The sequence below is a fragment of the Solea senegalensis genome, linkage group LG15 (assembly GCF_019176455.1).
Source record: "Solea senegalensis isolate Sse05_10M linkage group LG15, IFAPA_SoseM_1, whole genome shotgun sequence".
NCBI classification, from domain to species: Eukaryota; Metazoa; Chordata; class Actinopteri; order Pleuronectiformes; family Soleidae; genus Solea; species Solea senegalensis.
Window position 1 is genome coordinate 4,784,079 of NC_058035.1, and position 27,498 is coordinate 4,811,576.

The 27,498-nt window shown below is 41.6% G+C and overlaps 1 protein-coding gene across 22 annotated transcripts in view; it reads left to right on the forward strand.

Moving 5' to 3' along the window:
• The window catches only part of LOC122781585 (ankyrin-3-like), a 125,251-nt gene that overhangs the window by 75,474 nt on the left and 22,279 nt on the right, over nt 1-27,498 (forward strand). For 11 of the 22 annotated variants that reach the window (XM_044045338.1, XM_044045337.1, XM_044045335.1 and 8 more), the window contains exons 15-37: nt 889-987; nt 2,368-2,466; nt 4,972-5,169; nt 5,390-5,488; nt 6,308-6,406; nt 6,542-6,640; nt 6,777-6,872; nt 9,696-9,768; nt 9,898-9,954; nt 14,643-14,766; nt 16,921-16,932; nt 18,958-19,060; nt 19,829-19,879; nt 20,631-20,740; nt 21,554-21,586; nt 22,447-22,671; nt 22,804-22,958; nt 23,641-23,852; nt 23,984-24,191; nt 24,805-24,901; nt 25,706-25,934; nt 26,359-26,484; nt 26,739-26,861. In XM_044045338.1, the coding sequence (XP_043901273.1) occupies nt 889-987; nt 2,368-2,466; nt 4,972-5,169; nt 5,390-5,488; nt 6,308-6,406; nt 6,542-6,640; nt 6,777-6,872; nt 9,696-9,768; nt 9,898-9,954; nt 14,643-14,766; nt 16,921-16,932; nt 18,958-19,060; nt 19,829-19,879; nt 20,631-20,740; nt 21,554-21,586; nt 22,447-22,671; nt 22,804-22,958; nt 23,641-23,852; nt 23,984-24,191; nt 24,805-24,901; nt 25,706-25,934; nt 26,359-26,484; nt 26,739-26,861 (2,727 nt within the window). Of the gene's footprint in view, nt 1-888; nt 988-2,367; nt 2,467-4,971; nt 5,170-5,389; nt 5,489-6,307; nt 6,407-6,541; nt 6,641-6,776; nt 6,873-9,695; nt 9,769-9,897; nt 9,955-14,642; nt 14,767-16,920; nt 16,933-17,144; nt 17,217-18,957; nt 19,061-19,828; nt 19,880-20,630; nt 20,741-21,553; nt 21,587-22,446; nt 22,672-22,803; nt 22,959-23,640; nt 23,853-23,983; nt 24,192-24,804; nt 24,902-25,705; nt 25,935-26,358; nt 26,485-26,738; nt 26,862-27,498 lie in introns of all 22 variants that reach the window. The other 11 variants (XM_044045348.1, XM_044045349.1, XM_044045354.1 and 8 more) reach the window with 8 other exon arrangements.

Below are 27,498 nucleotides of genomic sequence, written 5' to 3' on the forward strand. Positions count from 1 at the left end.
CAGTCTCCACTTATTTAGACTCACAGCCTGGTCCACAACTAATTAAGTTTATTTCACAGTGTTCACACTGAGGTCAGGGATACCCTTAATGGTGGCACACACAGTAATTTAAGCCACTTACCTTTATCTCTGGAGGGTTTTGTTTCATCTACACAGTCAACCGTGGACGGATATTGTCAATTGTTTCCAATTAATTGCACAGATCAGATCAAGGTAAAAAAAAAAAGAAGAAAAAAATAGTTATATAGTGTCGACTTTATTGAATTGGTTTCTGCACATGAGTGATATGTTGCTGGAGGCTATCTTTCAAGGTGTCCTCTGTCAATGAGGGAGACTAATGAAGGATAAACCGTTTACTCGCGCTCTCTCTCTCTGGGACATCACTTGAGTCAAGATCATGATGTCATAACCTGGAAAAACAGGAAATTGGCAAATAAGAACTACAACTATTGATTATTTATTCCTTCAGCCAGAACAGCCAAAGAACTGACTGTAAGCAGTGGCAGAAAATGAGGTCAAGTGTTTCAGAGCATGCAAATAAGAGTCCCACATTCCTCAAATACGACCTAATGTCTTTAAATATCTTCACACACACACACACCGGAACGGAAGCCAAGACTAACATGAACATTGTACGGCAGCAATTTATAGTTCCAAAAAGCCTAAAACAATCATACTCCATGTGTTACAAGAAAAGAAGTAATGCAGTAAGTAAGTAGTAAGGTGTCATAAAATGGAAATGTAGTACATTAAGTGAAATAAATAAGGTGTAAGGTGTAAAGACCAAGTTTGCCTTGTTGTAATAATTCAAATATGTGAGAAAATCTCTCTCATCTTCCCATTATCTCTCGTGTTGATCATTTTATTTTGTTGTTCCGTGTCAAACAGAAAGGGTTCAGTCCACTGCATGTGGCAGCAAAGTACGGCAAGATGGAGGTGGCCAGTCTGCTCCTGCAGAAGAGAGCTGCTCCTGATGCTGCTGGAAAGGTGAGATCTTCTTCTTCTTCTTCTTTAAAAAACAAAAAAAACAAAAGAGAAAAGTGGAGAGGTCTGGTGTACAACACACTTTAGCGAGTGAGTGACCTACATGGAAGGATGTTTTCAGATGAGATACGACTGGAAAAACATGAGCTGTCTGAGGTGGGGAGAAATAGGTGTGAGGAGATGACACGAAATGCTACAGGAGTATAAATTAGCAAGGAACTAGCAGTGGGGAGCGTTACATACTATAATTAAAGCAAAGCGGAAAACATTGACAACTCAATTCATTCATGTGTTTTAGCCAAAGGTTTTTTTAAAAATGAAGGAAATCATGCAGATAACGTCTGTATTTATCATTCAGCAAAGCTTTTATTGCCGTGATTACATCGTTGCGTGTGTTTGTACATGTTTACATGAAGCTGTGAGCACTCATTTGGATTTAAACTTATCTTTATTTGGGGTTTATGACCTTGTTTGGGGTTAGGCATTTTAGTTGTGATGGTTAAGATAAGGGGAAGGGGGCAAGGAATGTATTATGTCTCACTAAGAATCGTGTAGAAGAGTGTGTGTGTTTGTGTATTTTTGTGTGTGCCTCCATCTGAGAACGTTTAACATAATGGCAGTCAGGTATGGTAATAGAGCTTCCACACTGCTTTGTGGTGGTGGTGTCACACTAAAAATCCGTCCCATTGTAATACTGGGTTTTAACTTCAGAGTAAATCCAGACTTTCATCGTACTTCTAATGATACTAATTTTAGACAAAAGACAGGAAGAGACAAAGACTCCTTATTAACTTCCTCTTCCACAATGGAAAAAAAATCATAACAGATCATGAGATTTTTCCAGGATTCTGGTGTTAAGTGACAGTTTGGCCCTTTTTGATCATACTGAATTCTGACTCAGTCCTAGCTGAGTCCGTGAGATATGAGATATGAAACTTCTCTGTGGGTCCACAGTTGCACTTGGGTCTAATGTTCCCCCAAAAAATAGAAAGATAGAAAGATAGAAAAATAGAACTGTGGTTGTGCGACATCAGTTTTGGTCTTTTTCTGTTTCTGTCTGGTGTGATTCAGTCAGTGTTACTGGAGAGCAGTGCTCCATTTATTGTGAGAGCTTTTTTATACAGGCGGAGGATATTGTATTTATTACCTGGAAAGCTAAGTAAAGTTTGGACTCTTTTGATAATATCATCCTCATTTGGCTTCCTTTTTCTAGATTCCAGCATGAAATTGTGGCTTATAACTACTGTATCTCCTGTATTAAATATCTCCCATCAGTGTGTTTTCCATATTTCTTCACATCTGTGCATTCTGTTTTGTGCTTGTGTGTTTAATGAATGATCTTCTAACCCAGTGCTGTGTTGCATGCCTGTGTGTGTGTTTTAGAGTGGACTAACACCACTGCACGTAGCCGCTCACTACGATAATCAGAGAGTGGCACTGCTGCTGTTGGATCAGGGAGCTTCACCGCACGCTGCTGCTAAGGTATCCACACAAACACACATACAGAAACAAGTCCACATGGTTCATGCTCTCATTGACAGTGTTTTTAATGTCAATCACATGTGCCTGTGTGCAGATCTAATACCAGTTCATTTTCTCTCATTCCATCTTGTCTAGTCACTGCGAGTGAGTCTGTGTTTTATTTTTTATTGAGCTCAGCCAAGTCTTATTTTTAGCCTAACAAGTTTAGTGGTGTTCAGTCCGCTATGTTCCGTGTTTCTCATTAAATTTAAGCCACAGTGTGTAACTTTTGTAACATCATTCGCATGCTGTTTCCTTCCACTGAAAACAGGCCGTGTCAAGCAAAACTATCAGCGCCGACTGAGGGAGCGTTTGTGTATATACAGCTGCAGCCAGGGAAAAAACAGGACTGTTGATATTGGCTGTAAAATGTAGGAGGAGACAGAAAGCGAACGGTGGTGGAAACAGGAATACAGTTGGTATTTCCTACCTCCACTATTCCCAATTCATGAAGTTTGACAATGAATTTGGAGAAACTTGGAAATACGTAACTTAAAAGTAAATAACTCCTATGTGGCAATAGCAGAAACACATATATCACCTTAATAATAAATAAATAAGATTTAGTTCCCCTTGTGCTCTCTCCGAACAAACAAGGCAGTTTTTTCGGGAAACTATGTACTAGCAGAAACCTTTTTTGGGCACTTCTTTATGCTTCAGTTATAGTCTATGCCCATGGTTCTCAAACTCTGGTACGTGTACCACCAGTGGTAAGAGACCTTCCTCTGGTGATACTTGGAAGGAAAGTCAGAAATACTGTTCTACGGCATATACCAGGGTATGTGATCAGAGATTAAATTAAATGAAGTAATAATAATTAGAGTCACCTTATCTCTCGCTCCATTTTAATCTAATTTGGCTATACCGGTGATTGAAGTATATGCAATGTTGTTGCTGCCTCCCATAAATCATATCACTTCTTGTGTGCGGCGTGGGGGGAAAATATAGTTATATTTAGAAACACAGATAGGCTTAATCGTCTGACAATGGCTTAAATCTTAACGGACATTTGTTTATATTTAAAAGTTGTGCACTGCACGTGTTAACTGGCTGGTGATGTGTACTCCCAAACCCACGCTGCTCCAGGGTTATAAATTCTGTGTGTTCTCAATAAAAAAAAAGGAAGAATGAAAGAAAACGTTTAATTTACTGCTCTTGTCGAAATGTCTCACAGACTTAGTCACTGACACATGGTCAAACTGTGGTTTGACGACTCCTGCTCGAGGAGAATGGGCAGAATTGCAGAACTAGCAAAATCAAAATGGCAGGAATTTTATTTTGGCCGTTGACATTTAAGACGGACGTCCATTCAGACGACACCAAAGCTTGTGAGAGTAATTTGTCTCTGTGTGTTCTCGTCTCTGGCTCGGTCTCGTACCAGCACTCGTACTCATTTCTCCCTGCCCTCCTTTTCCCTCACTTTCCTCCTCTATAAATTGTTTTCTATTTTGGCTTGACAGTAAGGTTGTTTGGTGTAATTTAAGCACATTTACTTGGAGAGGGACCAGTGTGTGTGTGTGTGTGTGTGTAGTAAGAGTCGTGTGCACACAATAGTGAGCAGTGACTGATCATAAACCACATCTGTTCTTATCATATCTCCACGTTGACAGGATATTAAATGAATCTCAACAAGCCTAAAGTTAGGAGAGGGATAGACATATACTGTGTGTGACCTTTTCTTTTTATTGACTCTTACTTAAGCTAAGAAAAAATCACATCTGTGGGTCTCCAGGCTGCCTGCAGGGTTGAAACTAGTCCACCTGTTGTTCACACTATTACCAGCATGAATCCTGACATGTAAAATTAAATTACAGTATATGCGGTCTTAGAAGTAGTCAGATAAAATATAAAGCTATCCTTACATTTGCTCAGCATGACACTTATATTGGTGTATATTGTTTCTGTTTTTTGTGCTGTTGTATAATAGGCAGCCTAATGATTGTTTGATCATTGTTTTTAAAACAAAAGTCCACTTTTATTGATACTTTTTCAATATTATCATCCACACATTTTATATTTGTATTGTTGATTTGACTAAATGGATCAAACAGTGCACAAACTGTTTGATTTGGGTATTTTTCTCTGTATAAAGACTATTCATCCACAATTTACAGTATCACACCTAATGCCACAAATCTAATATTTTGAATGACTTCCTTGGTTGCAGTTGTGCGCCGTTAAAGCTGCTCAGCGGGTCATTACTTCATGTCAAGATCTTGATTCATGCAGAAATCGTCTTTAAGTCATTTTCTATCTCTGTGTAGAAACATCATTCTCTTGCCGGCACGCACTAGCAGTCATGTAGTTTCATTAAAAATCTAAAATAGAATCACATCACAGGACACATCTCACCGAATCACATTGTCCCTGTTTTAAGCAGCATTTCTCAGCACTGTAACAAAAATGAAACCCCAGAGAGTTTCATCCGACCTCCTAACCCAGATGTGTTGCTTTCCTTGCTTCAAGAATGGCTACACTCCGCTCCACATCGCTGCCAAAAAGAACCAAATGGACATCGGGACCACGTTGCTGGAGTACGGAGCGGACACCAACGCAGTGACGCGGCAGGGCATCAGCCCCATTCACCTGGCAGCGCAGGAGGGCAGCGTGGACCTGGTGTCACTGCTGTTGACCAAGAATGCCAACGTCAATGTGTGCAATAAGGTGAACTCAAGACTCATACTCGCACTTTATTATTAACCACAGATACAGTAGGCCTGTAATCTGAAGGAATGTTTTCGAACACCTTCTCGACTATGTTTTGCTTGGTCATCCCTCAAACAATGAGCTCTGTATTTATCTTGCTATGCGCTTCAACCATCTCAAAATTATTTTTGAGAAAAGTGTTTTCACGTGTTTATGTTCCTCCTTTCCTCATATACAGAGCGGACTAACACCACTTCACTTAGCAGCTCAGGAGGACAAGGTCAATGTCGCCGAAGTCCTTCTCAACCACGGGGCCGATGTCAACCTACAAACAAAGGTAAAGCTTTCTTTCACTGAGTTTAAGGCGAGAGACAAATTTTATCTCTCAGCTCGACCTGGAGCTTTCTTTTCAGAGAAATACACACTCACACATTCACTACCCTCTGCTGTGACATACACTGTATGAACTGACACCTGAGTGCAAGTAGTTCACGTCTTTATCAATTCACCACACACTTGCAGGATATTAGATCCCGCGCGTGAGCACTTTACAAGATCTAATATGCAGTCGCACTCTGTCAATGACATTCATGTACACACACACACAGGCTACACATAACACACTGCTCACGTTCACTTAGACAAACCTGAAGGTTGGTTAACACAAGGTTATTTGGTGTATGCACACTTGTGTGTTTTTGTGTGTGTGTGCACTCGTATTTATATCTTTGTGAGGTCCAAAAAAAACGTACAAACCTATCTTTGTGGGGACATTTGTGTCGCCTTTGAAGGGCTTTTTCAGGGTTTAGATGTGTCCTCACGATGATATAAAAACAAGTTTGTGTCAGTGTGTGTGTGTACATGAATGTCATTGACAGAGTGCGACTGAATATTAGAGTGTGTGTAAGTGTACAACGGCACAGTTCACATTGAATAGGTTATCCACTCACTCATCTCCTCTATTATCATGATGCACTGTGAACATAACTCAACAGGGATGGGAATTAAAGTCAGAGATAGTGTGTACTAGCAAATGTAAACAAATGCATTTTGCCTAAATTAACCCTTCATATGCATGAACTTCACAAAATCATGGCATCTTTTCTCCTCTTTTCATCCCCTCTTTCTTGCTCTCCCTCTTCTTTCCTTTATGCAGATGGGTTACACTCCACTGCACGTGGCCTGTCACTATGGCAACACTAAGATGGCCCACTTCCTGCTGCAGAACCAAGCCAGAATCAATGCCAAAACCAAGGTAGATAAAATGCACGAACACCATCATTATGCAAAGTGTTGTGTGCTATACTGTTCCAGATCTGCGTATGTGTGTGTGTGCCATTTTGTCTCTTTGTCCGACTGTGTCCACGTGTCTGTGTCTCTGTCCGTGCAGAACGGGTACAGTCCTCTTCACCAGGCTGCTCAGCAAGGCCACACCCACATCATCAACCTGCTGCTTCAGCACGGGGCCTCGGCCAACGATCTCACCGTGGTCAGTGCACAAACACACTGGCACACACACACAGACACAGACACACACACACTCCGGTAGAGTGAAGCTCTGGGAAATACTGAAAGCTCTTTGTGTTTTCTGCGTGAATAACTCCCTGTTGATCTGTCACTGTCAGAACGGGAACACTGCCCTTTCCATCGCCCACCGTCTCGGCTACATCTCCGTGGTGGACACACTGAGGCCCATGACAGATGAAAACCTGACGACCATGGTGAGACACTCACTTCCTTTCTTCCTTCTTGTCAGTGGTTAAATCCAGTATCTATTATGTCAACAATAAGTTCCAAACTAACTTTATTTGTATTAATATTTTATAATTTGGAAGTGGAAAAAATTAAACGGGCCAATTCAATAACTGCATTTGACACGAACATATGACATGAATTTATCTTGTTCACCACCTGAAAAGTTGGATTTTGCAATTGTTAGGGGTGTTTTATTAAACCAGGATCCTGACTTTAAATGAGCATGGTGATGGTGAACAACAGTTCCTGCATAAACACGTGCGAATCAACTTTGAAGGAGCTTGAGAACTGTTATTAAACATTCATCACTGTTAATATTATTTATTTATTAATCAGATCCCCCAATCTGCTGCCACTCTAGTCACAGCTAGTCTTCAAAAAGCATAGACATCGAATAAAACAACAACTTATTTTCTTTAAAAAAACATTGAAATCACGGGTCTGTGCCACAGGTGCACCCATGATAATTTGAGTTAAAAGATAAATTATTTTAAGTTATTGGTTTTTGTTTGACTACATAGCCTTGAGGAGCCCAGTTCTGTCATTTGTCAGAATATTTAGGTTTGCACTGCAATTGGAAACGGAGGTTCTGAATTTTGTTAATAGAATTTTGTCACTATTGGACTAAAACTGGTAAAACAAGTGTCTTATTCAGCAGCTGTACTGACCTTAAGTGAATGAACAACTCTGCTGAAACTAGAAACATGGCTGATCAGTCAGCAGCATATTCTAGTTTGATTCAGTGTGGAAATCCAGTCAGAACGAAAGGGAGACAGAGAGAGAGAGTGAGCGAGGAGGAGGCATGGATTAGAATTTGAGGTTTTTCCCTCAAAGGTCAGTCACAGTGATCTGACCCACACATGTGGGAGGAAGATGAAAAGCAGAGAGAACCATAGTGAGATAATAAAGAGGTGACAGCGGCGAAAGGAGGGACAGTGAGTAAGACGATGGACAGCGGGTTCAATGAGGAAACCGCACAATCAGCAGCAAAGTGCGTTAGTTCTAACCGTCTATGAGGACGTAGCTCGGAGATCGAGGTCATCGTCCTGCTCCTCTCCTCTGTGTGAGTGATCTATTATTCACTGCTCGGCTGCTTCTGCTGTTGTTTTATGTCTCTGTTGAACCTGCACCTCCAGCCTGCAGGACCTTTACCGCTCATCTATTTGGAGTAACGTGGCCTTTATACCCCATTATTGTACTTCTTACTGTGACAGAAGCCACGACTGAGTCAGATGAATGTCTGTGTCCTAGGACAATTATGAGAAGGTCACATGTCACATATTTGAAATATAAATATGGATGTTGTCAGTAATTGACTTCACTAAATACTGTTAAACTGCTGTAATTTTCTCTCTGCTCAGCGCTTTATAGTTCAGTGTCACATCACCCTGTATACGGTTCCTTTAAATCCTTGAATGTTTGTGAAAGATTTTAAATATCGCCCTGAATAGACGAGTCATTGAAAGTGCTTGAATTTTGTGCAAGAAAGATAAGTTAAGTCGCTATTTAGGTAAATGTCTCCCTTGTTTGTTACGGCGCCACCTTCTGTTTCATGCCCTGAAACAAATGTGAACACTGTCTTTCTCTGCCGTTGACATGGGATTCCGTGCAGAACAATGAGTGAGTAACCAAGCAAGCAAGAGAGAGAGCAAATAATGACGTGATGTCTGGGAAATGCAAATTCTCAAATCTCTGACTCACCAAAGAAAATCACACAGACTGACTTTGACCAAGATCCCAAGGACAATCACTTGTCCAGATGCAGAGCGTACTGCAAATCAATAAAAGTGGACGCCACGGGAGAAGCGGCTCTTACAATTTGCCCCCCAATCTTAAGACGTGTCGGCATTTTTGGTCCTTGAATTTGAGGGAATTGGTCCTGGAAACTCCTTGGATTTGATGGCAACCAAGGTGTTGGAACTCTGCATGTAAAAACGATTTAATAAACATATTGAGATTTAAATAGGACTGCGACAATGAATCAGTCGCTAAATTAATCTCCAACTATATTAAATATGGGTTAACACTCAAACTAGTGGAAATGATGTACCTACTAGAAAGACCATAGAGGTCATTTAGATCATTCTCTGCACTGTCATTCTTCAGTGTCATAAATATCAATATTATCTAGTTTTATTTACTAAAACTGAATATTATCGGTGAGTGGACTAAATATTTGAGGACGTCATCATTTTGAGGTTGAAGAAACGCAGATCAGTATTTTCATCAGCCATAAGAATCTAAACCTCCTGTTGTGAAACCTCGAGTCTGGCCAGCGCCATGTTGACGGTTTGCAAACGGAAGTTCACGGAAGTTCCTATTGGACAACATCAGCTGTCAATCACACTCATATGGGCTAAACTTCTTCAGTTATTTTCCACTAAAGGGCAACATAATTTAAAACCTGCCATAATGTTCTGTTGAAGAAGATTCAAAACTAGTGATTGAGACCATTAAATCCTTAGGAAAATGTTTTCTGACATGACAAATTAAAGGGGAAGTTGGCTCAATTTCTAGATTTCCATTAAAATTGAGTTTTTCTTCTTCTTTCTTTTTTTTTTGCACCCAGCGGAGTTGTCCCATGGTGGCTATTCAACATATTCTTACTTCCCTATTGACTTAACCAAGGAAACTGGAAGACTTTGTCCTTGTTTATGTACAGTTTATACAAAAAACAGAACAGCTAATTGAGAAAAAGATAAATTCAGTGATTCATTGATAATGAAAAATCAAAACACAGAAAGCATCCATTTGTTGTTCAGCTGCCTCTCCTCTTTTCACATTTGCAGAGTGCATCAGAAAAACACAAAATCAATGTTCCAGAGACCATGAACGAGTTCCTCGACGTGTCCGACGACGAAGGTATGTGGAAAAAATTCTTTGTCAACAACTAGATATTCGCTTGACCTGTGTTTTTAATCTCAAGTCTGGATGATTTCATGGTCATTAACCCGTGCATGTTTTTGCTTCACGTGTATCCAAACCACACAGTCCGGGCCAATGTGCCAGAAATTCTCAGTGAGGAGTCTTATTCAGATGTTGATGAAGGTATTTGTCACCAGTTTGCCTCCATCGCTCTGTAGTTTGTTTGTTTTTAATCCGCTGGTTTGAAGCGCTAACCGTCAAGCTTCTGCTTTACTCTTCTGCTTTGCTGCTTATTTTCTCTAGAAAGTCTCCAAAATCAGAACTTACTCACCACCCTACATTATTCACTTTTGTTACAATGCTGTTTTTAGTTCTGTGAATCTTGATTATGTTAAGTTTCTCTCATCTCAGGAGCCAAAAAGTGTCTTTGATAGAGTTTGATATTCTATTTGTGTGATGTTTGTTCTTGTTTTCTTCACTTTTTTCCATTTAGTCAATCTCCTTTTCTTTTTTTTAGCTGTTTTATCTTTAAACTTCGTCTTGGTTTTTAGGTTCAACACCACTGATGTTATTTTCACTGCAACTTAGGGGGAAAAAAAGCCCATATTAACCACATCATAAGCCTCAGTCTGCTCTTAATCTAAGACACCGTGTAAATGATCCTCCTGACTTCAGTCCTGTGATCAGAAGGAGCTGCTGTAAAAAAATGGAACCAAAGAAATTACAATTACATTACATTAATAAAATCAAAGCCGACTGTGGAGCGTGGTGTCGCTGCTGCTGTGGCACTGAAATACACAAATATCACTGTCGGGTTTGTGGTCAGCGCCGTCGTTCCAGGCTGCACGTTTCCCCATCGTTGCGTGTTTTGGAACCACAGAGTCAACAGGCCTGTAAAATTGATGAGTCCGTTCATGGACTGTTGCTTAGGGGACGCTCAGGGGGGAGGGAGGAGGGGGGTGGTTGTGGGTGTGGAGTTTCTATGTCAGGTGATACAGCGAGACTCAACAGGCTCCACACACACACACACACACGCTTACTGTATCAGGTGATAAAGAAGATCCACGGTGATGCGTTTATGATTCAGCAGCCGAGTATCACTACCAGGCAAAGAATTATAAATTGATATACCCATAAATATATTTATGAAAACATTCTAAATATCATTAAACAATATAAATAAGTGTATGTGTAACCCATGAAAATACACGATTCACCAGCACTGCTTTTGCCCAGCGTTGTTTGACAGGCACTTTACTCGACAGTAGCAGCACGGACCTGCACTTCTTCATGTTTGTAGTCCTGTGCATGTCTCAGTGTGTCTCAGTGTGTGTGTGAGAGAGTGAGAGGCAGTAAATAGTTTCCATGTCTCTCTTTAATCCTATATGGAGGAGGCCAATCCTATTAAGATGTAGGTCGAAGCCAATACGACTGGTCACTCCTGGACTTTGTGCGAGTGTGTGCACTTGTGTTTGTAACCTCTGTAGGACCTTTTCTGTTATAAAAGCTGTCCTTTTCCAGGAAAAAGTAGTTCCCTTTCATTTGGGACCAGATTTTGGTCCCAAATGAGGCAGAACCTAATCTCTGAGGACCTGGTTATGTTTAGGGCAAAGATTTGAACTGTGGTCAGGTTAAGGTCAGGGTGGATAATGCTGTGTTTAAGGCTGTCCTAATGAATGGAATCATTAGGAATTCTCTTCACAGCATTTGAACATGAAAAGCACAGGTGACACTGATAACATCAGTGATGAGTGGTGAGCTAGCATGCACAGAGGAACTGAGCCATTGTGTTTGATTGTTTACACCTGTGCTTTGTCTTTACTGCGGTCTGTTAATATATCACAACATTTAGCAATGGACGTATTGCAGTTGGTGTCCATGTCCATTACACCGGATGAAGGAGTGTTCTGTAAGAATTAGTGACATCTTATGGTGAGACTGCAGATTGCAACAAACAGAGCAGTCCCCTCTGCTAACTCCTCGCTCTTCTGAGAAAGGTCCATCTCATGAAATCACATCCCTGGAAAAACACCCACTAACTGTAACCCTAACCATTGACCCAATGAGCATCAAGTGGGTGTGTTTTCCCAGGGGGATGTGTCTTTCTGTAAGCGTGTTTTGCAGTTGGGCTCACTTACTTTTTCGGGAAAATACAATGACATCCTCAGAATGGATCTAGATGTCCACAGATGTTTTAAAGTTGGTTTATGCATCATTCTGTCAGTGAAGCTTCTGATTGTATGTTAGATCGATAATTTTGCCCTCCATTTATGATGCAACTTCATGAAAACGGCCATCATGCGGGGTGAAAACATATTAACTCGGGATGGCATGATTCTACTTTTTCATGTCTTCCGATACTGATACCAATATCACAATCTCAAGTACCAATATCAGCCCGATACGGTTATTTTGACACATTTTAAACCATTTCAAGCTATTTCAAAGACATAATTCTCCATCTGTGTAACAAATATTCTTCTCCCATAAAGAAGAAATTACCAGCCCACAACATGACTCAGCTAAAATGCCGTTGCTTATGTGCTCACTCTTGTGCAAGTTGTGGGAAGTTGTAGAAGCAAGAACTGGGCAGAGAGAAAAGTTGCCCAAGAACGATTCAAGTTGGCAAAATGATGCATGTGGATGTTTCATCACTGCTGTAGTCTCACTCACAAAAAAAGAAGCACGAGGAGTTTCCTGTGTCTCTTCCACTGAGGTTCCCATGCATTTTCCTGTCAGCTGACAGACAGACAGACAGAGTGTGCACAGCTCAGTCCTCAGCTCAGCTCCCTGCGTGTTGAGTTCTGCCGTGGACGCCGTTGAGCCAGGGACGCACGGAGACTTTCTCCCCGCAAATCCAATAAGATGAGCTTTCTTTTTTGAGCCGCCTGGAGGAGAATTATACCCGCTGCTGCTGTCACATGGCGACTGTTTCAGCTCAACCGTTGTGTTTTACAGTTTGGACTTGTACTCCGTATTTATTGCGGCTGCGGGGATGTGCGCACCAGCAACAAAGCAGGCGCAATTGTGTGCGAGTGGAGTGAAGAGCGTGGGGGTTGAGCGGAGGGCAACATTTTCCATCAAAACCAGAAGAGGTTCTGACCGTGTGGCCGATAAAGTCTCTGGATTTACAGTGTGTGGAATAAATAGAGAGACGGAAATAACTATCTAAGAAGGATTGTGAAGAGTAAAAATGGCCGAACAGGTTAAAGGTAAGTTGAGAACTAAGTTTGCGGCTTAAATCATTGTAAGGTTTTTAACTTGAATGTTGAAAAAAGAGAGAATATTAATTATTTCCACATCAATTCTAATTCTGATATGGTTTTCATTATATGGATATTATATTTGCTGGTTAATTTCCGATGAAAGGTGATGGTGAACTCTTATATAAACTGGCTTTGTCATTTTAATGTTGAAGAAAGTTAAGGTTAATGCATTTGAAGCCGAAATTCAAAAAGACTCAGGTTAGCATTGCAATCAAATAAATACAAAGACAGCTAAACAACTAGATCAATTCATTATTACAAAAAATGTGAAGTGCACAAAGAACAAAAGGGGGAAATGCAGCACCACTGTTACAGTTCATACACTCACTCACTGAGTTCTGTCAAGTCAGACAGAAACAAGGAAAGAGCTGAGGTGATCAGTGCCATCAAGAATAAAAGCATGATATGTATCAGAAAGTAAACACCTTTAAAACAAATGTTAATATAAAAGCACCACACTCAAACTTTAGCTCTGATATTCACCAGTCACCAAGGTTTTCTTCTTCTATAACTACAGATAATTCATTTTTTTATCATTCCTTGTAATTACAGGTCTTTATGACATTATTTTCAAAATTTTTAAAATTACAAGTGTATGTTTAAATGATAAATATGGATATTCACTAATTTAAGTAAAAATACAAACAGACGTTTTTTTTAAAAAAAAATCAAGCAAACCACAGAAAAACAACCTATAATTATATTGGAGCACCATGAGTTTATGTCACAATGGTAGTTATGGATGTTGAGTTTTTTTTCGTCGCGGTTGATACATTTTGGCATCGACAGCTGAAAAACCCCAACTTTTACCGCTGCTTTTATTTTGAAAAGTGGCACCGGAAGCTACGGGTGCTGGTTGTGGCGTAACTTGCCGGCGGCCGTGGTGCGTGATCGGAGTGCGGCAGTGGTGAAGGCACGGGGGGAGGAGGGGCTGCGGTGCAGGAGCTGGAGTGTTGCAGGCAGGAGGACAGGACGCAGCTCCGAACATGAGGGAGAAGGAGAAACACTGTGGCCGCTCCGCCGGCTTCATTGACCGGCGTGTCATCGTCCACCGGTCCGCCGATAGAGGTGCGGTGCGGCTGTGCGCTTTTTCTGCTTTTAGTCTGCGCTTGTTGTGCTCAGGGGTTTCGGTGGCTGCACGCACATCCTGTAGTGAAAGCAACTGCGTTTGGTTTTACAGCAGAGCTCCACTTATGCCGCACAGTGGCTCATTGCTGTGATATTTGCCTCTAAAAATAATTGTTGTCTCACCTCTGAAAACAGTTTAATTAGAAGATGCTGCCCAGTGTTCCAGCCTTGTGATGCTGTTGTTGTTGTTATGCCACAGTCATGATAATAGATGTGACAAACAGAAAAGTTGCAGTGGTTCTATGCAGTTGCTGCTGTGAGGTCGTCTATGTTGGGTTTTTCCCTCAGAGTGGTGATGATGAATTGTCCTGGGCCTCCTCTTAAGCACTGTAATCAAAGTAAGGGCTTGTTATTATGATATTAGGAGTTGTTTTTCCCTGTCATGAGGTGTCGCATCACCTCTCTCTCCATCAGCTCTCTCTCTTGTTGGGATTTGGATTTCAACAAGAGGATTTTATGATTTCATACCTCCACCAGGTGAGGATGCGATGACCGGTGACACGGACAAATACCTGCGGCCCCAGGACCTCAAGGAGCTGGGGGACGACTCCCTCCCTCAGGAGGGTTACATGGGTTTCAGCATAGGAGCTCGCTCAGCTAGGTAAGCACCTGCTATTTTTATTATATCACAGACACTAATGCACTTAGGTCAGAGCTGGTTCCAACCTGTTTGGGTCCTGACCACACCACCACCATTGCTGGACCTGTGGTCCATGTTTGGTCATTTACACACTGTAGGAAGTAGAGCTGCACGATTAATCCAGAAATAACCAAATCTCAGTTGACCAAGTTCTAATAAACTGGGCCACAAATCTCGCTTTTCAGCTGAGAAAATGTGTTATTATAAAAAGTTTTATTTGTTAACACATGATTGTTTTCATAATTGATTCATCTGTTGATTATTTTCGAGATGAGTCGAGTACGTGTTTGGTTCACAAAAAGTCAGAAAATGTTGAAAAATGATTATCAGTGTTTCCAAAAGTTGGAAATGATGATGTTCTTAAATGTTTTGCTTTGTGCACAAACTAAAATTATTTTAATGATTTCTTTGTTATATGGAACAAAGAAACCAGAAAATATTCATATTTAGGAAGCTGAAAACTCAGAAAACTTGTTTTAATTATAAAAAAAACACTGACAAGATGGAATCGATTTCGAAAATAGTTGACGATTAATATAGTAATAGATTATTAATCGATTAATAGTTGCAGACCTAATTTATATACACCATATTTTGGCGTAAACAACAGTTAAATTGCAAAAATTATTTGTTATATCAATATTTAATCGCGTCGCATTGCAATACCTGTCAAAATAATCACAATGTGCCTTTTTGACCATATCGTGCAGCTCTAGTATTGAAGGCAGTGACCACAGGATGAAAAACACCTAGGTGTACTTGTTTTCAAGTTGTTGATGTACAGTAAATTTCCATCTTTGTTGTCATAATGTCAAAGTTTACAACACATGCTGCTCCTGGGGGCCCACAGTAGCCCGTAGCAGCCACTTAAGGGCCGGCCCTGACTTAGGTGCATTGCTGTCAACGATTTGTCCAGATTTGATTAATCTGGCCACATTCAATTTTAAAAAAAAGTATGTGAGATTGTGTTTTTTCATTGATGCTGTTGTTGTGTACCCAGATTTTGTGATGCCGTGTCTGATACACTGTCCCATTTCTCTAGATTGTACTGTGTTGTCCAGTTAAAGTGAGCACATTATTATACAGGTTATATAATCTAATGTGCTCTCACTTCAACTTACTTACTAATGCATAGACTCAAACAGAAACAGCCAGATCCAAACCAGCTGGAAAGTTGCCATCCAAAAAAAATGATTCAGCGTTTTTTTGTGTGCGGCCTCCTTTCAAAACCATTCAAAAAGCACTAATGACACACAGGAGCGGTTTGTTGTGTCTTTGAACTTTTGTCACTCACAGCTGCGCCGCGAGACCAAGCGTCATTTTCAAATAGTGAACAAAGAATGTGGTGGAAATGCTGGCAGTCTCCGGTGATAAACACTTGAGCGACGCACTCTTGTGTAGCTCCACAGTGTGTGTGTGTGTCAGTGTGGCCACACTGACAGATGGCCGATGCGCCTTGTGATGGTCGGGTTGATAAAAACAACTCCACTAACTGTGAGAGGAAGCTGCTGCCATCAGCGAGCCCTCTGCAAACAAGGGGAAACATTCTGAATTCAATGGAGATTCCATGGAAACAAGCCTGGCTGATGGTCAAAACTGGAAAGAGTTCTGTTTTTGTGCTATCGATAAAGTTTGTGTTGTCATTGTGTGTGAAACAAACACACCTGGGACACTTTCAGCTACTTAGACCTTAATTTACTCTGCTGCTTTTTTATAAGAGAGCAGTTTTTGTGAGCACCTCCCGCACAGGTGTGACGTAATGCCTGGGAAAAACTGTACACATTTTATTGATCAATGAATGTATGATGCTGAGCAAGCTGATTTTTTTTTATTTTCCTTACCTTTTCTGTTTATGACATTGACGTTGCATGGTCTGCTTTCTGACTGGGCTGCATATGCAGAAACACACTCACGCTCAAGGAAACCGAGAAACACTGGAGCCTGTAGTCGTCAGTGGCACCCATGCAAAAGCACAGCATCAATGTCATATGATGGAGGGGGGGTAAAAAAAAGAAAGAAAGCCACATCATGCTTCAATGTCTTCAAAATGCTTTGCTTTTCACTCTTCTATTTTGTTCTTTTCCTTGTTTCCCTGCACCCTGTCCCTCATTCTAGCCCTAGACTCAGGTAAGGACATAGTTGTAGTGGCTGTAGTCGTAGTAGACAACATGGTGTCCCTCCTTGTGAGTCCCTAACTACTATTTATCTCCAAACCTTCATCCATGGAAACCTCTAACCCAGTTGATCCATTTTACATTCGGCGTCATCCAGTGTTGTCGTGTCCCTTATTTTAGTAGCTGATTTGTTTTTAAGTGGTAAATATTGTCTCTTGTTTTTAGCTCATCACCCATCACCTTATTGTGTCCACATCATATCTGCAAAATTAAAGAAGAGATTTATTTTTGTCGCGGGTATGGAAAAGTTGTTGCTGAACGTGAGAAATGAAAAGCAGCACTCGTGTTTTTGTTTTTTAAGTGGTGTGGACTAATCCCCGTGACTTTCTGTCCTATATTTTTGTTGTGTAACTTCCAGGGATTAAACACAGCAGTTTATGCATAGTTTACATTTTTTTTAATCAACCCTATTGACATGTTAAATTGGATATGTCCCATCTTTATTCAGCGGGACTCTGGGTGTGAAACTATGGTTTGCAGAGATGGAAACTGTGCGGCTCATGATTATTTTGGAATTTTGAAACAAATTCTCCTCATCATGCGTCATTTGCTCATACACTCACACGGATACACAAAGACTCAAATAGTCGTCTTTTTGAGTCCACACAGGTGTCTCTCCCTCTGTCGTTGGTATTTTACCCTGGAGATTGGATGGAAAATTGGAAGTTTATAGAAGTGATGTGGAAAGAGGAAGAAGAATAAGATATGAGGAGGGTGACAAGGAGACAAGAAGTGACAAATAAACGAGTGGGTTGGAAGTTAAACATGACGGGACAGTATTACACAGACCAGAGCTGAGTCGAGGCATGACATTTAACAAAGAGGGAGCAAAAAAAAAAGGATGGAAACTGGAAAAAAAAAGTACGTACGGATGTTTATTGGAGAGCGAGGAGGAAGAGAGAGAGAGAGCGAGAGAGGAGGAAGGATGGATGGAATGAGAACGAGGAAGAAGCTGTGAAGAACAAACAGTCCCGGTGAAAGCAGAGGGGTTGGAGGGGGTGTAATGCCAGTGACTCCATTCAGGCCGTGCAGAGTTGCTTGGTAACTTGGATGGTGGGGTAGGCAGGCAGTGCTGAATAAAGGGCTTCTCTCTGTGCTGAATAGTGTGCCCACTCAAACACGCTGAGCTCTGCATTTTCTCCCTCTCACTCACCCTTTACACACACACACAACACATGTACAGTACAGTATAAAGCATAGTTCTCAGCTGTGTCGCTGGGATCGTGGTCATACAGTATGTAAGGTATTTTACACGCCGACACAAATATAGTACGTGCATCATGAGAAGTTTTCCCTATTCTTGTGGCGACAAAAAAACAACAGCTTCAGATATAAACATTGAAAGGAATCGACAGCACCGCATTGAGCCTGAGAGGCTGCAGACACAGACACGCGTCACCACACGTAGACATAAAGCACACTGCAGCAGGATGACCACAGAGGAGACTTTCAGCTTTCCCTTTTTCTTTCTGGCTCCTTTGAAACGGGTCCAGATCTGTCAGTGGTTGAGCTTTATTGTGAAACGAGTCTGAAAGAGATCTTTCACTGTCATCTGAACGAGATTTGTGATTTGCAAGAAGCCCACTGACACCGTTACATCCGTGTTTGCGGAACATTACCTGTAATATCTGTTTTCTTTTAAACCAACCTACTTCCCTCTGCCTCCTTCCGTCGCTCTCTCTCTCTCCTCTCTTAATGCAAACAAACCGACCTCACTCTCATTTCCATCTCTGAGTAACCTGCCGCCGCAGCATCTTATCCTTTTACAACTGCGGACTCTGCCGCTTCCCCTTTCTATTTTCCACACATAGACTTTCGACACTCTCTCTGTGTCCAGTAAGTAAGTAAACAAAAAAAAGTGTTTCCCTGGAGGTTGCATGTAGTAACGGATACCTTGCTTTTTTTGTTTTATTTTGTGTTCCCCCGCCGCCCTTCATTTGTCGTTGCCCGCGGCATTGGGTTGCGTGGTAACATGTAGCCTCCGCTCCTTCAGTTCGGATAGGTCCAACACACTCAACCGGAGCTCATTTGCACGAGACAGCATGATGATTGAAGAGATTCTGGCCCCCACAAAGGACACGGTAAGATCAGTTTCTTGTTATTCATCATCTGGTCTTTCTTTTCCTGACAGTCAATCTCCCCTTTTACCCTAATCACACCTTTATTTTTAGTCTAAGTCTAACTTTTGCTGATGTTAGTTTTCTAGTACTGTTCTTATATTGTCTATGATCTGGTTCAAAAAAGAATAACTACAGACTGAGGTGGGATTTAAGCAGGAAAGGAGCAGGGTAGCTTTACTTGTCTTACACAAAGGTCATAAGAGAAGACAGCCACAATGCCAGCCTTGCTTTTGCTGAAGTGCTGAGGGCGAGTGTACAGCACCTTGGCTGAAAAGTTTATTCAAACCTAAGGGCTTCGGGAGGCCCACGCTTTGCTTTCTGCCTGTCCGTTACTTGTTTTGGTGTCCAAGAGCAAAAACAGAAACTGTAGCCTCTCGCTTTTTTGAAGTGTTTGTAACATAAGCTGCAACTCCAGTGACATCACCTCCCAAAATCTCAATCCATACATGGCCAAAGTGTACACTACTGAGCTCAACTCTCTCGTTATACTCATAAACATCATTTAACGAGACAAACGTTCTACGAAACGGGTTCTTTATCTACCAGAAGTTATAAAAACAAAACAGTTTCCCTCTCCTGGTTGATATTCTGTGTTGTTATCACAGTATGTTCTGCTACATGTGGTAGATGATGAAGTCACTGAGATGAGATGATGCTCTCGTTGGTTGAAACTGATCACTTTCATGAATTAAACTGTGACTTCTGAACCGTCTCTCTTCTCCCCCTAAGCTTCAGAGTGTCTGTAAAGACATTTCCTACTTGGTTGACCCACTCAATAAGGTATAAAGTGTCCACGCAAGTCTGACTTGTCATTTTTCCGTCCATCTCAGTGTGGCTCAGCTCTTATTTTTCCTGCGTGTTCATTTTTTTTGGGTCCATGCCGTTCTCATCTCATACATTAGTGGGGGTCTGTGTTCACAGTATGTTCTCATGATTCAGTATTCTAATACAAAATTGTTTATTTTGGGGCGAAAGTCAACTGAAATTCTGCAGAATAATGAAATTGGCCACACTGCTCTAAATATTACAGTGTAATACCTACGTCCTCAAGTGTTGGAAGCTTATCAAAATGCAGGAAATTCCATTTTTGGGTGACCTTCTGTGTTGGTTGTTGAGCTGCGATACGCAAACTGCTTTATGCAAAGTTTGCATTTTTTAAGACATCGACAACAACTATTTTTATTTCTTTTCAATCAGTGGCGATTGGACAGGTAAGAGCACATTGTACATGTGTTAAAGTTAATTTCCGGTCTCTGGGGCTTCATTGTGATCACGTTCACTGCAAGATCAAAGCACGTTCACAGTATAATTAGCTCTGTTATCTACTTATAAACTTTTCTATTTCCATCCTCCTCTTTATTATGTTTTCTTGTCAATTACGGTATTTCTCATTTTCTCCATCTCGACACCTTCTTCCTCTTTTCTCAACTCAAGTTCAATTGTCCCCAACTCTATCACGTTCTTATCCTCTTTTTTTCTTTCCTGTGTGTGTGTCTCTCTCTCCTCCTCCTCCTCTGTCTTCTTCTTCCAGCATCTGGCAGTGACGAGAGACATCAGCACAGAGTGCATGCGGCGTTACAGCTGGACTCCAGACACTATGGACCACAGCCACAACACCGTGTCCAGCCCCATTCACTCTGGGTAAGAACGACGAGGGGCCATCTCATCTGAAATGATGATTTATTAACATGCAGACACATGTACAATAGTACACAGACAACAAATATCTGTATATGCAGACACACACACTGCATGACCTATAGCAAAAATCACATATTTTACAAGTAAGTTGTATTTCCTTTTCTTTCCCCCTTAAGTCAATATTCAGCAAACCCTGCAGCACTGATGCAGACAAGGTGCAGGGCTGTGGGATTTCTGCAGTGCTGCTGCTGCTGCTGTACACATCACCTTTCAGCACAAATGTACACTTCATCCTCTAAAGCTCTCTATGTCATACCATAAGTCCAGGGACATGGTCCAGAAGTCACCGGCATGTTCACTGATTTTTATCGCCACAGAAACAAAGTAGAGGCTCTCTGTGAGCTCAGTAGCTCATTTGAATAAACTGATACGATTCTGCTCTCATGTCGTTCACTTACTTTAAATATTATGACTGTATAAAATGCTATAAACAGGGCACAGAACTCACTGCAATGTTTGCTGTCTTTACAGAAATGAAGTACTCAGATCTGTCATGTCCAGTTTTGAAGTCTTTGTGTGTCATTATTGTGCTTTTGTGTGTTTCTCTGTCAGTGTGTGTATAATTTTGTCATTGTCATTATTGTCCTCTGTCTCTTTGTGTGTTTATTTCCCTTATTTAATTATTTATTTTTAATTCTTCCTGTCACCTCTAGTAGTTGAAACAGACCCCAACGTTGCTTTGTGAAACTTTGATACTAAACCTAGGTTCTGTGGGTTTGCCCTCGGCATTGTCCCCATGTGTTTATTTTGCAGCTTGTCCTCCCCACTCCCACAGTATGACTCCAGGTGATGTCTGAGTTCACTGCTCTCACCCGTGATGCCGCAGTGGTGTCTCTCACTCCTCCACCACCTCTGTTTTCCTCTCCTCTCCCCTCATTCTCTCCTCCTCTTCTCCTCCTCGTAGCTGTGCTCATCTCATCTGTGTGGTCTGGTGTTCCATTTGCACTGAGTAGTTGTTAGAAGTGTATAGTCAATGTGTTTGGGAGTTTTGTTGTGCGATGTCTGTCTCTCTCTCTCACACACACACACACACAGTCTCTCACTGCACACTAAGAATAAATCCTCCTCAGAGACTTAAAATGATTCTGGTTTTTGCCACATACTGTACCTAACACAACTACTTTTCTCTTACACCACATTATCATCCTCGTTCTCTCCTTTTATCAAAGGTTATTTTAAAGGGAAGGTCAAACCGTGTTCTTAAATTGAAGAATGGGACACATCACACATTATCATGATGAAAACATCCATGCAGGTGTTTAATATTTGATCACAGAGTGTCGCTTCAGAGGAACTGAAATGTTGGTGACGATCTCACCTTTTGCCTCAGAACTGGAAACTAAACTTTCTTCATTAGCACCACGTTTCGTTTTTGACTGTGTGAATTGTTTTAAAATGAGGCAGATGAAGGTGAGAACTCCCAACTTTCAGAACTCAAAGCATCTTTTTTTTCTTCTTTCTATCACTCCAGCTTCCTCTATTTTGTGTTGTTTTCCTTCGTTTTCTAACTTTGTCTGGGTGTACGGTGATCACAGCATGGGACTCGTCCTCTTCACCTGTGTCCGTGGTTTGACTTTTGTCTTTCCTTCTCGACGTTTGGGTCTTTTTTTTCCCCTACTCTAACGTTGTTCTTTGTCACCCCGCAGGTTCTTGGTCAGCTTCATGGTGGATGCCCGCGGGGGCTCCATGAGAGGAAGCCGCCACAATGGCATGCGCATCATCATCCCTCCCAGGAAGTGCACAGCGCCTACACGCATCACCTGCCGCTTAGCCAAAAGGCACAAGCTGGCCTACCCTCCGCCCATGGTGGAGGGAGAGGGGCTGGTCAGCCGGCTGGTGGAGGTCGGACCGGCTGGGGCTCAGTTTCTCGGGTAACACGCTCAAGACTTTTGCTTACAAAGTTTTCTTCTATCTACCAACCTATTAACCAGCAATTATCACTAAACAAGGAAACATCGCACCTGTTTTTGTGTTTTTTTGTGGTGCTGTCTTTTCTCTTTCAGTCCGGTGATTGTAGAAATCCCTCATTTTGGTTCCATGCGGGGAAAAGAGAGGGAGCTGATTGTGTTGAGAAGTGACAATGGCGACACGTGGAAGGAGCACCAGTCCGACGCCAGAACAGAAGACCTTGTTGACCTGTTGACTGGAATGGATGAAGGTAAAGGAGAGGACGCAAAGACCATTTGTTGGTCCACACTAATGAAGTTGAACTGAGTCACGTAGGAAAAGCTAAACTTCATTACTCAGGACAGTGTCAGCTGTTGACTTGGAAAATCAAATTTTCACCACAGAAGTATCTTTCAAGCTATTTATTCTATTTCGTCCTTTTTGCAATGATTCTGTCCAAAATACACAACAACGTTACAGCTCAATACGTTTGTTTTGAGGTAAATTTTGTACCAAGCACACAGAGGTCCAGCACCTTAAGGGCGAAGCTTCGTACACTGCAGTCAGTTACTTGTTTGTCAGGGAATTGTCACAACTGGGAATGGAATGGGGGAAAACATTAAATATATAGTGTATTATGACAGATCGAGGGTTCAAGAAAGTTCCAAGTTTCTGTTTTAATGAATGATATCAGTGCACAAAAGTGTTTACTGTGCAGAGCTCTCGTTTGTTAAATTTATTACACTGTGTCATGCCAGTGTGATGTCACACTATTTACTTAGTTGACACAGCTACTGCCATCTGGCCTGACGCACCCTGTGGTGAAAATGTAACCCAGATCAGGATTTATGGCAAACTAAACCGCACTGTACCAGTTGATGGAAAGTATGTCACTGTCAGTCTAATTAGGAATAAGAAAATAATCCATTAATTGTCGCTGTTTTCTGTGTCAGAGCTGGACAGCCCCATTGAGTTGGAGAAGAAGCGCATTTGCCGCATTGTCACCAGAGACTTCCCTCAGTATTTTGCCGTGGTTTCACGGATAAAGCAGGAGTCAAACCACATGGGTCCTGACGGAGGCGTTCTGTCCAGCAGCACTGTGCCCATGGTGCAGGCATCATTCCCACAGGGGGCGCTCACCAAGAAGATCCGTGTTGGCCTGCAGGTACAGTGAGATATAGCTATACTGTCCTCAGACTTTTAATATCTGGCCTACTTTTTAGTTGAAAGTGGGTCAGGCCTTCTGGTTCATCTTTACACTTTGCACCTCCTTGTCGTCCCGTGTTTGCCGTCCAGGCCCAGCCTGTACCAGATGACATGGCGAGGGCTATTCTTGGAAACAGAGCCACCTTCAGTCCCATCGTCACCGTGGAGCCCAGGAGAAGAAAGTTCCACAAGCCGATCACAATGACGATCCCTGTCCCACCCAGGTCGGCAGAAGGTCACCCCAGCGGCCGCAGAGGAGACGCTGCGCCCTGCCTACGTCTGCTGTGCAGCATCACAGGCGAGTAGAGCTGCAGATGTACGGATTAGGGAAGAGCTGTGGAGGTTTAGAAGATCAGCTTTAGATGCAACTAGATGTTATCTGCATTTCCACTTATAGTTATCACTGAGAATAGCTGTTTGAAGACATGCCATCTAGATTGGATATTTTCCAGAAATTGTCATGATGGGCGGTAAGTGAGAACCCAAATGTCAACAAAATCTGTGCAGCCATTTTCTGGAACTCCTCTCAGATCCCTAGTCAAATTTTTGGTTAATGTCTGAGTGAGTCCATATGAGAGCATAGAAAGAAGAGATTCAGATTATTCACACAGAGCGGGGGTGAATGTACTTTCTCCTCCATGCTCAATCCAGGCTCCACACCTTACCTGGATGATCTGGACATGTGTTTGCTTCTGAGCCAGACAATCTCCCACTGTGTTCATCTGAAATGATGTCCAACGTCCAGACATTTGGGTCCAGATATTTTCTATAGTTTATGTTTGCAGTGTCACATAGCTGCATCGCTGAGAACGTCAGTTCTGAGAAGATAAAGTGATGTGGATTGTTACAGCTCAACACTTGTTTGGCTGGAAAAACAGTGGGATCATCTTTTGTCCTCTTATATCATGCAGGAGGGACGTCCCCTGCCCAGTGGGAGGACATCACAGGGACCACACCACTGTCCTTCGTCACTGATTGTGTCTCCTTCACCACAAATGTGTCGGCCAGGTGAGGCACAGACACACACACTGTATTTTGAATGAACTGTCACTGTCACATACTTAAACTGATCCATGTTTTTTTTATATAATTTTTTATTTTTGCCTATTTCCAAAGTTTGGGACTAGGTGGCAGAATATAGAACATTTCCAGTTTAAAAAATGGGAGAATTTGTCTGTCATCTGCCAGTCAAAAGCAACTGACTTCAGTTATTTTAATCATGAGCTCATTTCCAGGCTTAAAAGATTCTTAAAAGAGAGATTTTGCTGATGTTGCTGGTCATTTTTTAACAGCTATCCATCAAGATGTGCTCTTGAAGTGAATTTGGACACACTTTAGCTGCCCTTGCACTGTTCACTTTAATCTATTGAGTTGATGAAGTAACTAGATAGTGGATTATTTTCTCCTCCTGACACTGACGAGGTCCCTGTACATATAAAAAGTCATGAACTCTCGATCTGAGCCTAACTAGATTTGGATCATGTGGTGATCAGTGTGCAGCCTGTTGTTAACGGGTTTCTCCCTACACTGCTGTCATGTGTCTGTTTTTTACTCTTCAAAGAATGCTTTTACTTGTTTTATTTACTTTAAATTAATTATCATTTTATCAACATGACAGTTTCTTAGACCCATGAAAAATTATGATATTGTTCTGTGAGGACGATAAAGATTTAATAATGTTGAGATGTTTCTTCCCTTTAGATTAGAGTTTTAATGATTTAATAAAGGCACATTTTAAAACCCCACATCAGGGACATGGTTAACTCAGCTGACTTTCACATCTCTCCTCTTCCTCCTCCTCCTCTTCCTCAGGTTCTGGCTCGCAGACTGTCACCAGATTCCTGAGACGGTAAGTCTAGCGTCTCAGTTATACCGGGAGCTGATCTGCGTGCCGTATCTGGCCAAGTTTGTGGTGTTCGCCAAGATGAACGACATTATTGAGGCTCGGCTGCGTTGCTTCTGCATGACGGACGATAAAGTGGACAAGACCCTGGAGCAGCAGGAGAACTTTGAAGAAGTGGCCCGGAGCAAAGACATCGAGGTGGGTTTATGTACACTTGAAAACATACTGAAAGGCAAAACGAGTCTAAAGGCCTTTTGCACACCAGACACCTTTTCGCCATTTGATCACACATTATTGTTATTTTTCAAACCCATATCCAGTCAATGCAACTTCACATCAGTGACTTTGCACCTAACTTTATTTTTTAAGTTTATTTATCCTCTTACCAATCGAAATATGCTTTACATTTAATTCAATATGAACTAGACATCGTAAAGTCTGCTCTCAACCTGTGATATTATTTCTCTTTCTTGTTCCATGTCACTTATGTTTGCTTAAAGTTTCTGTTGCTGTGCAAAGGCCTTCATAAAGAACTAACAGACAAATGACTGTGGATTTAAATAAAGTACATTTGCTTTCATGAACCTCATCACACCGCGTTTCAATCACTGGACTTCTGCAGGTTCTTGAAGGCAAGCCTATCCACGTGGATTGCTACGGCAACCTCTCCCCTCTGGTCAAGAGCGGCCAGCAGTTGGTTTTTAACTTCTACTCCTTCAAGGAAAACAGACTTCCATTCAATGTGAAGGTACAACACGGTCTTTCTTTCTCTGTGAGGATTTACTATGTACTGTATGTTGTTCTATAACTGTTTTCCTTTGCTGGATCTGATGGATTATTCCACAGGAAGTTAAAATGATAGAACAAGTGAGAGATTCTCACACACAACAGTTTGTTTTTCAAGTTAAACTATATATAAAGTTTTTTTACTTCATTTTACAGGGTCATTCTTGGAAATATTGTATATCATATCACTTAATGTTTCATGACTATCTCCTTCAGATTAGAGATATGGGCCAGGAGCCATGCGGACGCCTCTCCTTCTTGAGAGAGCCAAAATCCTCTAAAGGCCTTCCGCAGACTGCCATATGCAATTTGAATATCACACTGCCAACCCACCGGAAGGTAAGACCATTTCGTTGGAACAGTTTGTCCTTGTAGGCCGTACCATTATCATCCACATGTTAATGAAGTGAAAGACAACAAAAAAAAGAAAGAAAAGCAGCGTTGTCCTGACGTTTTTACGTATGAACGAGACTGCCTGCTGCTTGTGTCTATTAGTGTTAAAGCCTGTGCCAGTCATACGACCCCACAACGTACACATGCAGCCACACATGCACATCATGCTTTTATTTTGTGGTGTGTTCCATTTACATCAGAAGTCGGAAAGTTAGGGTGACGTCGCCTCCGAGTCGACTGCGGTCAATCTGAGAAATCAGGAAAAATGTGGAAAATACCTTAGCTGTTGTTAGATATACCAGTCACTAACAACACTCTACACTGTATTTGGATACAGTTGACTGTGCTGACTTAACGTTAAACAAATAAACAGTAAATCTGTCTTTGCTTACTGTTGACGCGAGTTGCAGCCGTCTTATGTCGGGGGTTTGTGAGTTTGCGCTCAGCTCGACGTTCCAAACCTTGGATATTCCGACTTCTGACTGCAGCTGGAATGTTCTGTCGTTGCTTGGCTCACTGTGGTTACAGCAGAATTTTGCAAAAAAAAGAAAAGAAAACACCTCTCCTGTGTTTGTGGTGTCGA